At 42.2% G+C, this 16,944-nt stretch overlaps 2 protein-coding genes across 3 annotated transcripts in view; one reads left to right on the top strand and one right to left on the bottom strand.

The window, feature by feature from the left end:
- LOC145542655 (uncharacterized) overlaps positions 1 to 16,944 on the bottom strand; it is a 45,352-nt gene that overhangs the window by 13,533 nt on the left and 14,875 nt on the right. The window contains exons 3-4 of one of the 2 annotated variants that reach the window (XM_081581931.1): positions 14,946 to 15,133; positions 984 to 1,114 (exon numbers count right to left, since the gene is read on the bottom strand). The exons of the other annotated variant lie outside the window; for it this stretch is intronic. Of the exons in view, the coding sequence (XP_081438057.1) occupies positions 984 to 1,114; positions 14,946 to 15,133 (319 nt within the window). The remainder of the gene's footprint in view (positions 1 to 983; positions 1,115 to 14,945; positions 15,134 to 16,944) is intronic. 2 annotated transcript variants of the gene reach the window in all.
- Positions 2,030 to 16,944, top strand: part of KIAA2012 (KIAA2012 ortholog) — a 120,365-nt gene continuing 105,450 nt past the window's right edge. The window contains 2 exon segments of the mRNA XM_081581929.1: positions 2,030 to 2,491; positions 3,822 to 4,106. Of these exon segments, the coding sequence (XP_081438055.1) occupies positions 2,408 to 2,491; positions 3,822 to 4,106 (369 nt within the window). The 5' untranslated portion in view covers positions 2,030 to 2,407.

The raw sequence follows: 16,944 nt of genomic DNA on the forward strand, positions 1-16,944 counted from the left end.
TAGCAACTGAACAACAACGTCTTCAAGGTTCATCCATATTGTAGCATGTATCCAAATTTATTTCCTTTTCAAGGCTGAATAATATTCTGTTGTATATATTTGTCACACTTTGTTTTTCCATTCATCTATCATCTGTCAAGTGAACACTTGAATTTTTCCCACATTTCAACTATTGTGAATAACGTTGCTATAAACATGGATGTTCAAATATCTGAGCCCTTGCTTTCACTTTTTTTGGGTCATATACCCAAAAGTAGAATCGTTGGATCATATGGTAATTTATGTTTAATTTTCTGAGTAACTGTCATACAGTTTTTTGTTTATGTATTACGCCAAATGGCTTGTAGATGTTAGCTCCTGTACCAGGGATTGAATCCGATTTTTGGCAGTGAAAGCTCAGAGTCTCAACTACTGGGCCACCAGAGAATTCCTGACATACTGTTTTCCACACCTGTTGCATCATTTGATATTCCCACTAATAGTACACAAGGATCCCAATTTCTCCACATCTTCAGAACACTTGTTATTTTCTGGGCTTTTTCTGTTTGTTTTTATTTTTTTTAATAGTCATTCTAAGGTGGTGCTAGTGGTAAAGAACCTGCCTAACAATGCCAATGCAGAAGATGTAACAGACCCAGGTTCGATCCCTGGGTCAGGAAGATCCCCTGGAAGAGGACATGGCAACCCGTTCCAGTATTCTTGCCTGGAGAATCCCATGGACAGAAGAGCCTGGTGGGCTATAGTCCACGGGGTCGCAAAGAGTCAAACACGACTGAAGCGACTTAGCACATAGCACACAAGGACTATCGAAGTGGTGTCCATGGTGGTTTTGACTAAATTCAGTTTTGAGCCTCTGCATTCACTGCCTTGATTCCCCATGATAAATCCAATCTCATTATACACCATGACCTCTATTTCTTCCTTATGAGACTTGAGCCTGCCTCCCAGAAAAGTGACAGCCACAGAGGGAGATGAAACAGTACCTGGGCCTGGGTCCAGCTGTAATTCTTCCTCCAGGTCAGCAGGGGGCACTCCCACAGGACTGCGCTGAAGACTCCGATGACAGATGACAGGACAGGTCGCTTTTCCAGACCAAAGGAGAATCCCAGATCACCTGCAAAAGGGTCTCTTTTTACCCTGGCCACCTCTCCTCAGTCCTGTCCTCATGGTGTCAGCATCAAGAACAAGCAGCCCAGGCCACAACAGTGTTTCTCAAAGGGGATGACTTTGGTACTCAGAGTGAGACGGTTCTTCATTAGGCAGGACAGCAGACAGTCATTGTGACAACCAAATGCCCCCTACCCACATCTCCCAAGTACCCCCTCCCTCTAGAGATGAAAGTGAAAGTGTTAGTCGCTCAGTCGTGTCCAACTCCTTGTTACCCCATGGACCATAGCCAGCCAGGCTCCTCTCCTCTGTCCATGGGATTTCCAAGGCAAGAATACTGGAGTGGGTTGCCATTTCCTCCTGCAGGGGATCTTCCTGATCCAGGGTCAAACCTGGGTCTCCTGCATTGCAGGCAGATTCTTTACCATCTGAGCCACCACGGAAGCCCCTCTAGAAACGGGAGTTGACCAAGTGAGATCCAGGTTTGCAGAGGAATCTCGAGAGTCCAGGTGCCCCGCACTCATTCCTGCAAAGCAGCAGCTACCAGAAAAAGGGGCCTCATGTCCAGCTGAGAAGATGCTGGAGCTCAGCCAAGGAAAACGTCACAGGTCGCTTTAGGTGACCTAGACGACTCCTCTGAGTCTGTTAATGGTTGGTTGACAGTGAAAGACTCTCATATCCAAAGAAGGGGGAGACACTCTCTACCAGAGAAATGAGTCCTGTAACAGAAAAAATATCCCAACATGCTCCCCATCCCCGAAATTAGGACTTGAAATCTGAGCCTGGTCCCTTCGATGTCCATTTGACTCTCCTTCCCCACAGGGTGTGAACCCTGCCCTAGACAGTCCCTGCCTTGCCTAGTCTGGCTTAAGGGACTTCATGTCCCTGTGCTGCCATAGCAACCAGGAAACAACTTCCGGTCACAGTGAGAAGGAGGGTGCCTGTGGCCCAGATCTGCCGATGCACACAGCCGGTACCCGAGCAACAGGACCAGGGCACAACAAGGGTGCAGGCGAAAAGGAGAGAGAGGGCTGCCCAGAGAGCAGACAATCCAGGGCTTGAGGAGTCTGGGTGTGTGGTTTATTTTTTCTCCTGACAAAGACACACACTGTCTAAAGTGTGTGGCTAGTTGTTATTAAGAAGCTGCTGTACGAGTGAAAAAAATGTATTTCATAAAAGGCCCAGTGTTTGTGGTCTTCTTGGGCTCACTGCTGAGCTCAGGAAACCCTGAGGTGTGACCAGTTTTCAACCTTCAAAACCAAGATGAACTGCCCTTGAGAAGGGTGCTCAGAGGAAAACCATGTTCACCCTCTCCCTCCTGAGCCGGGGACATGGCAAGCTGGTCCAGAACAAACAGAAGTTAGAAGTCTATTTTGAACCGGAGGTGAGTCTGACGGATGAATAAAAGCATATTTGGGGGAGGGGAGGGGAACGTTCTGTGTTTTCACTTGGGGCTGAGCCCTGTGTGTTTTGGTTGGTTTTATTTCTGAGGTGGTGGGGGTCGCCAAGAGATCATCCCTCCTCCTTGGTGAAACTCAAGAAAATAAGGTAGTTTGCTTGGTCCACAGAAGTTGCCACCTGGGCCCTTGTCCTCCCCCTCCCTTACTGATTTATGGCCTCATTTGCTTTAGACCGGAGGTGATTCCACATGGTCTAGAATTGGGGTGGTTTGGTACAAGACCAGAATCTCCACCTGGGTTCTAGGCAAGCTGATGGCTGTTTGGGGTTTTAGACATCGTGTGCTGTGGTTGAAATGCTGAGTGTGTTCACGCCAATTCAATGGCTTCCTTGAACCTTCTGGAATTCAACCCACAAGGACTCATATTTAATATAAGCAAAAAAAAATTTTTTTTTCATTTTAGAAGATTTTTAAAGAGGTGGCAAAATTCCTTTGTTGTACTGGAATTTTATTTCATTGAATCCTGCCAGGAATAGGAAATCCACTGGGGGTGCTTTGAAAATTTTTGGATCACACAGAGATTTCCATTGTCATGGTAGTTTGTCATGATATTTGACCTTCGCTGTATTAAAAGACATATAAAGTTTCAAAGGACCTCTGTGGCCAATGGCATTCACTTACTTACAAGATATGTAACTACTTTATAGGCTCCTAAACAGCCAAATTAGGTAACATTACATAGCATCTGGAATGTGTAGAAATTCTCCCTGCATACAGCTGAAGCAATGGGTTGGAATGGTTTTCTCCCATTTAAACTGCCAGCTACTCCAGGTCTAATTTCAAAGTTATCTGCTGCCCTTGGTAATTCTGACTACTTCCTTGCATACCAGGAAATTTTAACTGGCCTAGAAGCCACATTCTACCCTGTTCAAGCCTCCAGGCATAAAAAGGCTCTCTTGAAAGTTATATGGGGTAAAAGAAAACCATCCTCTGGGTTCTACTAACTCTGAGAGGTGGAGAACAAAATCAGTTGCTAACAGGAGTGTGGGGGTTTGGAGAAGAATGGATACATGTATATATATGGCTGAGTCCCTTCACTGTTCACCTGAAACTATCTTAATATTGTTAACTGGCTACACCCCAATACAAAATGTTTTCGGTGTTAAAAAATAAATAAATAAATGGGGAAAAAAAAAAAGACTGTTCATGACACCATGTGAGCAATTCAGAGAAAACCAGTCACAGACAATATGTTATTTGCTGTGAAAGGGCCTTCCACTGTGGACCAATTTAAGGTGCTTTGTTTCCACTGCAGGATTACTTGAACTGGAAGTCTCCGGAAGATTACATCCTGGTCAGCAGACCACAGGATGAGGGCGACGCTGACCAGCACACATGCAGCCTCTTTCTTCCTAAAACATTCAGCACTAGAAAAGGCGCCCTGATCCTCTACTCGGAAGGTTTGGCCATTTCAGCATGGGCCCCCGAAGAGAGGAGAAAAGGCCCCTACTGCCCCAAAGGCCGCAGGAAGAGGCCAGATCTTGAACTGCGAACACTTCAGGACCTCAAAGAAGCCATCCTGGCATACGGAAGGAGACAGGTAAGCAGAGCAGTGTCCAGGGCTCAGAGAAGGCCCTGTTCTGTGTGTCTACAAGTCCAGCTACAGCCTTGGGTATAACTTCTTCACAGATCCTAGGAAGCTCTGAAACCCTCAGATTTCCATTTCTTCATCTCCAGAATGTGATTGTACTCATGGCACGCCACTGTCATGAGGCTTAAATGAAATAATCTACACGAAAGGGCTCTGGAACGCACGTGAATTGAAGTGAAAATCGCTGTCATGTCTGACTCTTTGCGATCCCATGGATGGTAGCCTATCATGCTCCTCTGTCCATGGAACTGACCAGGCAAGAATACTGGAGTGCGTTGCCATTTTCCTCCTCCAGGGGATTTTCCCTACCCAGGGATGTAACCCCGGTATCCTGCATTGCAGGCAGATTCTTTACTGTTTGACCCACTGGACTATATCATTATTGTTTTGAGTTTTCCTTTCCCTTATATAACACAAGGTCCTTTTCAGAATTCAGACAGGTCCTGCCAGCAGACATTTCATCAGCATCCTTGAAATCCTGCCTCATAGCCACAAGCATCATCTTCACACCTCTGATATTCTTGGCTTTGTGGAAAGGAGAGTATTTTAAATATTTACCTTGAGCCCTTCAGCATCTGCAGGATAAGTTAATGACTTTTTCCACCCTGAATTTAATATTAAGGGGAAACCCTTGTGCTCATTTTTTTGATTCATGCTTTCTAATCTCTTATGAGATGTACATACGTCCCCTGCTTTATATATCAGCATTGCAATCAGCCCTTTGGTTGAGGCCATGAGAGAGACTGGGATGATGTGTCACGTCATGAAATTCTAGGTTATAGATGGTGGGAGACTCCTTAGTTTAAAAGTCTCTGCTGGCTTTTCTTTCTCCATAGGATAAAGTCGTTAACTGCTATACCAGGCCCTTCATGCACTGGCTTTCCCTTTCATTTCTAGCCATATCTGCCACTTGTTCTAACCACCACCATGACTATGGACCCCTCAAGGCCCCATCCATGTGAAGAGCTCACCATTCCACTAATATCTTGTGCCCTTTTGTAACTCTACACTTTTGCACATGCCTCTACATCTGGAAAACTCCTCTTCATCTTTCAAAACATAACTCCACTATCATCACCCAGTGAAGCGTCTCCCACTTCCTAGACAGAGCTATCCCATTGCTCCCTCCTCTGTGAGCATTCCCATACCATCGTACATTGCAAGTCATCTCTGGTCCATCAGTTGCTATCTCCTTGAGGGCAGAAACCACATCTAAATCTTAGTTTCCAGAAAAGAAATAGAGTACCCATAAATGTTTGTGAAATGAATGAATCAATCATGCACGATACCCTCAATGTGTTTTAAATCATCCCCCAGTATCACTATAGAGCAATTTATCATATCCTTCCAATGAAGAGCTTCCAAAAGGAAAATTTCTCTGCCCCCTTTCCTTCTTTGAAAATATTTCAAAGAAGCTTAATGATCTTGACCAAATGCCCAGTTGCCTTTGATATTAAAAATCATTAGTTCTTGGATGAAAGGAAACCAATTGTTGTTGAATACTTATTATTATATTACAACTATTGCATTAAATCTTCACAATGACCTGTGAGATGTGGTTTCTCTTGCCCCCATTTGTAGACGAGGAAACTGAGGCTTGGAGGAGTGAAGTGACTTGGCCAAATTCTCAGAGCTAGCAAACGACAGAGCCCGGATTCACACCAAGACTGCCTACCTCTCCACGATTTGCACTTCACTCTGTTGTCTGTGGACTGGGAGGGCCTCCAGGAATCTGTGTCAGGCCTTGGCCTGTTTGCCCTCACATCTTCTCCTCACCCTTACCTTACTCCACTCTGTATCACAGTGGGATTGGCCACAGGCTGCATGTAATTCCACAGACATCTGTGTCAACTGGCTTCTAATTGAATTTGCCACTGGGTGACATTGGAAGGAGGTTGGAGAGGGAGAAGAGAAAAACCTGGGTATCTCTCTCCTCCCAGTCCACCCGTGGTGGTGAGAACTACCTCCATCACCTCTGTGGTCCAGCTCCAGAAAGGCCCATTGTGGCTCCAGGTTCTTCCAGGTGACCTTGCCAGCTACTCCCTCTGCCCTTTAGCCGGGGGTCAGACTGGCTTCCTAATGTTAGTAATCTCAGTGTTGCCTCAAAATCTTTTTGGCTTCTGAGCTTTCTAGTCACTGGTGTAATCAATTCTCTGAATTAAATTCCTTCTATGTTTAAATATTTAGAGTGGTTTCTGTTTTACTGGGTGGACACTGATGTGTAGGCTGACTTACTGCCCAGAGCAAGAATACCTTCTACAGTTTTCACATGCTTGTCCATATGGCTGAAATATTCCGGGCAACAGGGATCTTATGTCTTTATAAAGTAGATGAGTCTTTTGGGGGATGGCTTCATTTTTAGTTAGACCTGGGCTCAATGGAAAAAAGAAGTTCCCATCTTCCTGAGGTATCCATCTACCATATTGACCACATTCAGTTCAGTTCAGTTCAGTCCCTCAGTCGTGTCCGACTCTTTGTGACCTCATGGACCGCAGCACGCCAGGCCTCCCTGTCCATCACCAACTCCCAGAGTTTACCCAAACTCATGTCCATTGAGATGGTGATGCCATCCAACCATCTCATCCTCTATCGTCCCCTTCTCCTCCTGCCTTCAATCTTTCCCAGCATCAGGGTCTTTTCCAAGGAGTCAGCTCTTCACATCAGGTGGCCAAAGTACTGGAGTTTTAGCTTCAACATCAATCCTTCCAATGAACACTCAGGACTGATCTCCTTTAGGATGGACTGGTTGGATCTCCTTGCAGTCCAAGGGACTCTCAAGAGTCTTCTCCAACACCACAGTTCAAAAGCATCAATTCTTCAGCACTCAGCTTTCTTTATAGTCCAACTCTCACACCCATACATGACCACTGGAAAAACCATAGCCTTGACGAGACAGACATTTGTTGGCAAAGTAATGTCTCTGCTTTTTAATGTCTGCTTTTTAAATATCTCTGATGTCTAGGTTGGTCATAGCTTTTCTTCCAAGGAGTAAGCATCTTTTAATTTCATGACTGCAGTCACCAGCTGCAGTGATTTTGGAGCCCAAAAACTAAAGTCAGCCACTGTTTCCACTGTTTCCCCATCTATTTGCCATGAAGTGATGGGACCAAATACCATGATCTTAGTTTTCTGAATGTTGAGGTTTAAGCCAACTTTTTCATTCTCCTCTTTCACTTTCAAGAGGCTCTTTAGTTCTTCTTCACTTTCTGCCATAAGGGTGGTGTCATCTGCTTATCTGAGGTTATTGATGTTTCTCCCGGCAATCTTGATTCCAGCTTGTGCTTCATCCAGCCCAGCGTTTCTCATGATGTACTCTGCATATAAGTTAAATAAGCAGGGTGACAATATACAGCCTTGATGTACTCCTTTCCCTATTTGGAACCAGTCTGTTGTTCCATGTCCAGTTCTAACTGTTGCTTCCTGACCTGCATACAGGTTTCTCAAGAGGCAGGTCAGGTGGTTTGTTATTCCCATCTCTTAAAGAATTTTCCAGTTTATTGTGATCCACACAGTCAAAGGCTTTGGCATAGTCAATAAAGCAGAAGTAGATGTTTTTCTGAAACTCTCTTGCTTTTTCAATGATCCATCAAATGTTGACAATTTGATCTCTGGTTCCTCTGCCTTATCTAAAACCAGCTTGAACATCTGGAAGCTCACGGTTCACGTATTGCTGAAGACTGGCTTGGAGAATTTTGAGTATTACTTTGCTAGCATGTGAGATGAGTGCAATTGTGCAGTAGTTAGAGTGTTCTTTGGCATTGCCTTTCTTTGAGATTGGAATGAAATTGACCTTTTCCAGTCCTATGGCCACTGCTGAGTTTTCCAAATTTGCTGGCATATTGAGTGCAACACTTTCACAGCGTCATCTTTTAGGATTTGAAATAGCTCCACTGGAATTCCATCACCTCCACTAGCTTTGTTTGTAGTGATGCTTCCTAAGGCCCACTTGACTTCACATTCCAGGATATCTGGCTCTAGGTGAGTGATCACACCATCGTGATTATCTGGGTCATAAAGATCTGTTTTGTACAGTTCTTCTGTGTATTCTTGCCACTTCTTCTTAATATCTTCTGCTTCTGTTAGGTCCATACCACTTCTGTCCTATATTGAGCCCATCTTCACATGAAATGTTCCCTTGATATTTCTAATTTTCTTGAAGAGATCTCTAGTCTTTCCCATTCTATTGTTTTCCTCTATTTCTTTGCACTGATCACTGAGAAAGGCTTTCTTATTTCTCCTTGCTGCTCTTTGGAACTCTGCATTCAAATGGGTATATTTTCCTTTTCTCCTTTGCTTTTCGCTTCTCTTCTTTTCACAGCTATTTGTAAGGCCTCCTCAGACAGCCGTTTTGCTTTTTGCATTTCTTTTTCTTGGGGATGGTCTTGATCCCTGTCTCCTGTACAATGTCATGAACCTCTGTCCATAGTTCATCAGGCACTCTATCAGATATAGTCCCTTAAATCACTTTCTCACTTCCACTGTATAATCATAAGGGATTTGATCTAGGTCATAGCTGAATGGTCTAGTGGTTTTTCCCTACTTACAAATGTACAAACAGAACACTGTAGTCTATCCAGTGAACAGAAGGAAAATGGTGTGAGGAAATCAGAAAGCAAAGAAAATGTTTGGAATAGTAATAAGGCAGGAATTTAAGATTAGAGGACATGGTAGATTAAAATAGAAGGAAAAATAACTGAAGAGTGAGTTGGTATTAAAAACAATGAACACAGTCAGAAGAGGAGAGCTTTGGAAACTACAGAGCACCATCTGATTACAAAAGCTACAGCCTGGCAAGAAACTTTTAAAATCATAATATCCAGTAGTGAGAAGGCTATGGGGAAATGAGCTGTCTCCTACAGTAGAAGTACAAATTCACGTGACATTTCTAGAGGGCATTTTGGCAAAAAGCTAAATAGGGCTAATACTCTTTGATTTAGCATTCTATTTTTATGAAGTTGCCTTAGGAAATAATCAGAGATGTGGCCAAAGATTCATGCACAAGAATGTTTACTACAGGGTTATTTACCATGCAAAACACTGAAAATAATACATGTCCAACAGTGGTACATTGATTAAATACAGTCATACAACGAATTTGGGGTCAGGCGATAAAGTCATGTATTACTCATGAATAACATGAGAAAATACAGTGTATTTTTTAAAAGCAGGTTAAAAAATAGTACTCATTTAATTAAAATACCAATATTCATTAACGTTTTTTAGTATTTAAAATGTTCCAGCCACTGTTCTAAGTACTTTCTATTACATAACTCAATATACTTTCTATCAATTGTAGGGGTAGGTACTATTATTATCTCATTTTAAGAGTAAGGAAGTTAAACCATAGAGAATTCATGTAATTCACTCAAAGTTATACAGCCATGTAGATAATTACACCAGAATTCAAGACTAGACAGTATAGAAAATACCACCTCTCGAATATAATCCCAATTTTTAAAAATTAGTTATACAAGCAGGAAGATACACATCAAAATTTAACCATGGTGGTAAGATTATGTCATACTTTTATTTTTACATATCCTTTCATGAAAAGAAAAATTTTTAAGTCATGGGATTTAAAAAATAAGAACCTATGGCCTTGAAAGAGTAGTGAAAGGTAGTTGACCAGGTTGACCGTAGACAGCCAGGTAGGATTGGGCAGAGAAATGGAATAGAAACAGCGCTGTAAATTGAGCCCTGCAATCATCACACCATCTGTTCCTCAGGGTCGGTATTTCATCATCCAAATAATATAGTACAAGAGTTACAAACACCACACTCAAAGCAAAAGAGCCAAAATGGGGAGGGGGTAAAAGTGAGGATGGGTAATCGATGGAGCAGTGCTGCTCACAGAAAGATCTCTCCTGGCGGAGCTGTGAATCAGGAAACCTACACAACGCAGGCTCCACTCAGACCCACGAGAATCAAGGCTGTCACAGGACGGTGAAATCATATTTTTAAAGCATCTCACACCATCTCCAGGTCTATATATGGATCTAATGACAAGCATGCAGCAATCTGTCTGAGTTTTACAGCCCAACACACACCTACTCTTTAACTTTCTTCACGGCCCAACTTCCTAATGAGCAAAGATAAATGCTAAGTCAAGACATTAGATGTCAGAGTTCTTACTCTTCTAGATACACACAGATGTGTTGCTTTGGTTTAAAAAAAAAAAAGAAGGAAATACTGTTCATACATTCTCAAAGTTAAAATCATGAGGCCTCTAATTCACCCAGCTTCCCATCATGTATTTAAAAATCAAATAACTATGAAATCTAAATAACCATAATTTGGGGTAGTATCTATATAACAATCAACATGATGCTTTTGAAGCCTAGCAGAAACCTCAAGTACCTCTCAAATCATCAGAAAATCTAACTAATTTTCATTGTTTTAGCATTTCTTATTCTTATATTTTTAGAATTTTATAAGTCCAGTAATATTTTTAAATGTCTAACATGGTACTTCGGAGAAGTTGATGGCACCCCACTCCAGTACTCTTGCCTGGAAAATCCCATACACGGAGGAGCCTGGTAGGCTGCAGTCCATGGGGTCGCTGAGAATCGGACACGACTGAGCGACTTCACTTTCACTTTTCACTTTCATGCATTGGAGAAGGAAATGGCAACCCACTCCAGTATTCTTGCCTGGAGAATCCCAGGGACGGGGGAGCCTGGTGGGCTACTGTCTATGGGGTCGCACAGAGTCGGACACGACTGCAGCGACTTAGCAGCAGCAGCACAGCAACATGGTACTTGACTAAATAATGTATTAAAAATAATTCGTTTAAAAATTCATTTGAAAAAAAAAGAATAGACTTACAAAACAACAAAATAGAATAAAGTATTCAGCAATAGACTAATAAATATAGTTAGCTGATTTTTCACAAAGATGCAAAGATAATCAATGGAGAAAGAATACTCTTTTCAAATAACGGTGCTGGATCAACTGAATATCTACATGCAAAATGTAAATAACTCAAAATAAATCATATACCTTAATTTTAAAAAAGCAAAACTATAAAACTTCTGGAAGGAAATACAAGAGAAAATTTGCGTGATCTTTAGGTTTGGCAAAAAGTTGTCAGATACTATACTAAAAAAGTAATATGTAAAAGAAAAATGTATTAATAGGACTTTATTCAAATTTAAGCCTGTTGTTCTGTGAAAATTACTGTCTAGGGACTAAAGACAAGTTTTAAAAAATATAAAAATAAAAAAATAAAAAATAAATAAAAATTCATTTCACAGAGCATCTCATTTCTTTATCCCATTGAAGGATGAACAAGATTCAGTTTACTATAACTGGTTTCAACCAAGTTTGTATTATGTCTGCCATCTCTCTTATAAATGTGGTTACACCCCCTGGAGGAGGGCACGGCAACCCACTCCAGTATTCTTGCCTGGAGAATCCAATGGACAGAGGAGCCTGGCAGGCTACAGTCCATAGGGTCGCAAAGAGTTGGACACAACTGAACCGACCTAGCACACATAAATGCCTAATCTCTGTACTTAAGGCACTTAACTATCCAATGGATGTTTACAGTCATTATGCAGCCCACAAAGGTAACTTCAGGCTCCTATTTTATCAAGTAATACTGTGATAATGTTTTTTGAATAAAGTTTATTTTCCCATCCTAATCATAATGTCAGCTCATTATATAAAATAGAAAGATATAGAGAAGTAGGAAGAATAATACATTATCCTTTCAGACAGTGATCAGGAAGACAAAATTCGTTTGCAAGTCCTGAATAATTACCCACTACTGGTTTGATGGTGTCCCTAAGAAGTGCTCTGATGGCCGTTAACAAGGTGTCAGAGTGTTAGTCACTTAAGTCGTGTCCAACTCTTTGCAACCCATGGACTGTAGCTTACCATGGAATTCTCCAGGCAAGAATACTGGAGTGGGTTGCTGTTCCCTTCTCCAGGGGATCTTCTGGACCCAGGGATCGAACCCTTTACTATACTTCTAGCAACACAAACCAGATTTTCATTAAAACCAACCTGGGTTGTAGGTAACATGTTCGAGTAAGCCATACATATAACCCACTAGGCTTGGCTGTATGTATCTCATCCATTGGTTCCCTGGTATAACCATTTGATGTATAATAACAGCTAATACTTAAGTAATAGGCAAACACTTAAGTAATAGTATTGTACCCATCAGCATTGTAAGCACTTTATACTAATTATCTCATTTAATCCTCACAACAACTTTATGTGTACTTTTTATTGTTGTAAAATATACATAAACATAACATTTACCATTTTAATCAATATAAATGTACAGCTGAGTGGCAGTAAGTACATTCACCTTGCTATACAACCATTACCACCATCCATTTCTAAAACTTTTTTTATCTTGCAAAACTTAAACTCTGTACACATTAAACAATAATTTCCTATTTTCCATCATTCTAATCTTTGTGTCTATGAATTTGACCATTGTATGTACCTCATAAGAGTAAAATCAGATGGTAGTTATCCTTTTAGTATTTTGTGATTGGTTTATTTCAGTTAACATAATGTCTTCAAGGTTCGTTCATATTGTAGCAGGTATCAGAATTTTCTTTCTTTTGAAAGCTGAATAGCACTTCACTATGTGTATATACCACAATTTGTTTATTCATTCATCAGTTGATGGACACTTAGCTTGCTTTCACATTTTGGCTATTATGAATAATGCTGCTATAAACATGGGTGTATAAATATCTGTCAATGTCCCTGCTTTTAATTCTTTTGAGTATATACCTAGAAGTAGAATTGCTGGATCATATATAATTCTATTTTTTTGTTTTTTGAGGAACCACCATACTGGTTTCCATAGCAGTCACTACATCGTTTGACATTCCTATTAGCCTTGCCCAAGGCTCTCAATTTCTCCAAACCTTCAATAAATAAGAAGCAGACAAACTCGTGTTTTTTCTGTTTGTTTTTTTAAAATAATAGCTCTTAATGAGTGTGAAGTGGTATCTCATTGTGGTTTTGATTTGCATTTCTTAATAACAAGTAATATTGAACATCTTTTCATATGCTTATTGGCCATTTATATATGTTCTTTGGAAAAATGTCTGTTCAAGTGTTTTGCCCACTTTAAAATCAGATTGATTTTTGTTTTTGAGTTGTAAGTGTTCTTTATACATTCTACATATTAATCCCTTATCAGATATATGACCTGAAAATAATTTCTCCCATTCTGTGGGTTGGCCTTTTCACTCCTGATAGTGTTCTTTGGTGCAGAAGACCTTTACATTTTCTTTTCTTTTTCTGGCCAAATGGCATGTGGGATCTTAGTTCCCTGTCCAGGGATCAAACTCATGCCCCCTGAAAGAGGACCATGGAGACTTAACCACTGAACCACCAGGGAAGTTCCGGATTTTACATTTTCATGAAGTCCAAATTACCTACTTTTTCTTCTGTTGTCTGTTCTTTTGGTGTCATATCCAAGAAATCATCACCAAATCCAACGTCATGAAGCTTTTCCCCTAAGTTTTATCCTAAGAGTTTTATAGTTTTAGCTCTTATATTAACCCTACTTTGAGTTAATTTTTATATATGGTGCACGGTAAGGATTCAACTTCATTTTTTTTGCATGCAGGGTATGTACTTTCATCATTCTTATTTGACAGAAGGACTGAGGCACAGATGGGTCAAGTAATTTCCCCAAAGCCAGACAGCTAGTAAATGATGGAGCCAAGATTCAAACTGAAGCAGACTGAGTTCTTCCAGGAACTGAAGCTTCATATTTTCTGATTTCAATTCTAGTTGTTTTATCTTTGCTTTTGTGGCATATGACTGGTCAAATCTTTGATACTAAATGGTTTGGTCAGGAATCAAACCCTGTAACAACATTGCAGCTATGGGAAAATTCAAACCACTTTATGATTCTTAATGGCCTGATTTTCAGTAACACATGACCACCAAAGGTATTTGGGAGAGATAGTATCATTTGCATAGACTCTCAGAAATTAAACCTGCAGAGAAAGAGCTGGCTGAAATTGGTACCGTTTACACAAGACTGATGAAAGTCAGGCTGGGGTTGAGAAGTCTTTTCAGGCACAGCTTCAAGTGGACACACACCTCTCCCCTCCCCACCTCACCCTCACCTTGACTCTGGTTGCACTCACCTGGCAGCCCCAAGTCTGGCATCTACACAGGTATAACAACAATGATGGTCCCTCTCTGTCCTAAGGCTTGGTCTTTGACAGAGCACACGGACTCTGTGTCTCAGAGCAGGAGACAACCGGCTTTGCTCCTCTGGAGAGAAGGACTTCTGACTGGAGTGGGCAGCTTGAGGAGACAAGTTGTCAGCAGAAAAGTACAGGAATATTTGGGGGATTTCCATTCCTCTGAGTTAACATCTTGAATAGTTATTAAATAATGCCTCGAACATGGCCTGACACATGGCAAATTCTCAACAAATAGCTGTTAGATGAACATAGTAGTTATCAGGGTGTGGCGGGGGAAGGCCATAACTTTTACCCAGCAGGGGTGGGGTACAATGTGATCAGGGAGGCAGATTTGTGCCCCCGTGACACTTAATACAAGGCAGCCTAGGAGAGGATCTAGACTACAATTTATTAACATGCAAAGTATAAAGATGGTAGAGATTGTGATCGCTTCTTGCTAGGAAAATCTAGAGTGACATCTTGGAGGAGGTAGAATTTGAGCTGAGTCTTGTGGTAAAAATAATTGGAGAGAGACTCTCTGGGCATAGATCAGTGAAGGCCCAGAGAGGAAAGTGGCAGAGGAAAGTCAGAGTAACTAGACAGGTGTGGCTCTTACCTGGAGAAGTGGGTAGGGTCGAGTTACAGATGGCTTTGCCTGCCAGCCCTGGGATATCTGAACTTCCCTCTTCATCTCTCTGTGGACTCCTGCACACAAAGGCTGGCCACCCTCTGTGGTACGATGGCAGCTGGCGATCCCGGTGTTTCTTGTCTTCCTGGGGACACTGGCATCCTGCCACCCCATATCTGTGAGGTGGGAGCATTGCACTTATGGGCTCCTTCCATCTTCTGAAAACCCTTGCCTGCCAGGAGTGGAATAACGTGGCCAGGACAGCCATTAGTGGGCTGGGGCCAGATGCAAGGGCATCCCCCTCACCCCTCTGCACATGGGGGCCAGTGGACACCGAGGAGACTGCAGGCCAGAGTAAGTTCCTCATTAGAGGACGCACTCCTAGTGGAATATGGATAAGAGAGCCCTCTGGGCTTCCCTGGTGGCTCAGTGGTAAAGAATCCACCTGCCAATGCAGGAGACGTGGGTTCCATCCCTGGTCTGGGAAGATCCCACATTCCACAGAGCATCGGAGCCCCTGCGCCACAACTACTGAGCCTGTGCTCTAGAGCCCTGCTCCACGACAAGAGAAGCCATCACAGTAAGAAGCCTGAGCACTGCAACAAAGAGTAGCCCCCACTTTCCGCAACTAGAGAAAAGCCCGTACAGCAAGGAAGACCCAGGACAGTCAAAAACAAATGAATTAATTAATTTTAAGAGCCCTCTGTACACATTAACCACTCATTTCAGAAGAAACTGAAAACTGGGGTTGATTAGCAAAGCCAAGGCAGGCCTGAGAAGTCTGGAGCCATCAGCAGCCACCCTCCTACTGCTACTGCTACTGCTGCTAAGTCGCTTCAGTCGTGTCCGACTCTGTGCGACCCTACAGACGGCAGCCCACCAGGCTCCGCCGTCCCTAGGATTCTCCAGGCAAGAACACTGGAGTGGGTTGCCATTTCCTTCTCCAGTGCATGAAAGGGAAAAGTGAAAGTGAAGTCGCTCAGTCATGTCCGACTCTTAGCGACCCCATGGACTATAGCCTACCAGGCTCCTCCGTCCATGGGATTTTCCAGGCAAGAGTACTGGAGTGGGGTGCCATTGCCTTCTCCGAGCCACCCTCCTGCTGTTGTACATTTCCCCGTTCCAGGAACTCCCTTCCTGGCTCCCTTCTGCCTCCTTTCATGTTTTAGAGTCATCTTTGGTGGAGAAGGCAAGGCACCCCACTCCAGTACTCTTGCCTGGAAAATCCCATGGATGGAGGAGCCTGGTAGGCTACAGTCCATGGGGTCGCTAAGAGTCGGACACGACTGAGCGATTTCACTTTCACTTTTCCCTTTCATGCACTGGAGAAGGAAATGGCAACCCACTCCAGTATTCTTGCCTGGAGAATCCCGAGGACAGCGGAGCCTGGTGGGCTGCCGTCTCTGGGGTCGCACAGAGTCGGACACGACTGAAGCGACTTAGCAGCAGCAGCAGTTTGTAGTTAGAGGTCCAGGATCATGTTGGAGAAGGAAGAGAGAAGTACACAGAAACTATGCAAGGGTGGTGGGTTTTAATAAAATATTAATACATCAATTTTTAACATGTTTTCCATTTATAAATATAATCTATTTTATGGAAATTTTGATTCTATAAAAAAAGAGAGAAGAAAAAACTATCTGTAATCTTATGCCCAACACTCTAATACCATTGTTATTAAAATTCTAATGTATTTTCTTCCAGTGTTTCCACCATGATTGTACATTTATAAAATAAACTTTTATGAGATTGCCAATATAATATACATTCACTCTTATGTCTGCTTTTTGCCACTTTTTCCACATGTTGGAAATGAATGAACAGGTTTAACCCTGAGTGAGCTTTTCAGTAACCTAAGCAGGTCTGAGGCCTCTGGCAGTGCTTCAATTTATGCAATGAGATGTGAACTTTATCAACCAACTTCACAGGCATAATTTGAGAAATTACCAACCGGAACCAGAAAACTAGAAAAAAAAGCTTAAAGAAGCTG

This window comes from Giraffa tippelskirchi, chromosome 3, assembly GCF_054371585.1.
Source record: "Giraffa tippelskirchi isolate mGirTip1 chromosome 3, T2T-mGirTip1v1.2.pri, whole genome shotgun sequence".
NCBI classification, from domain to species: domain Eukaryota; kingdom Metazoa; phylum Chordata; class Mammalia; order Artiodactyla; family Giraffidae; genus Giraffa; species Giraffa tippelskirchi.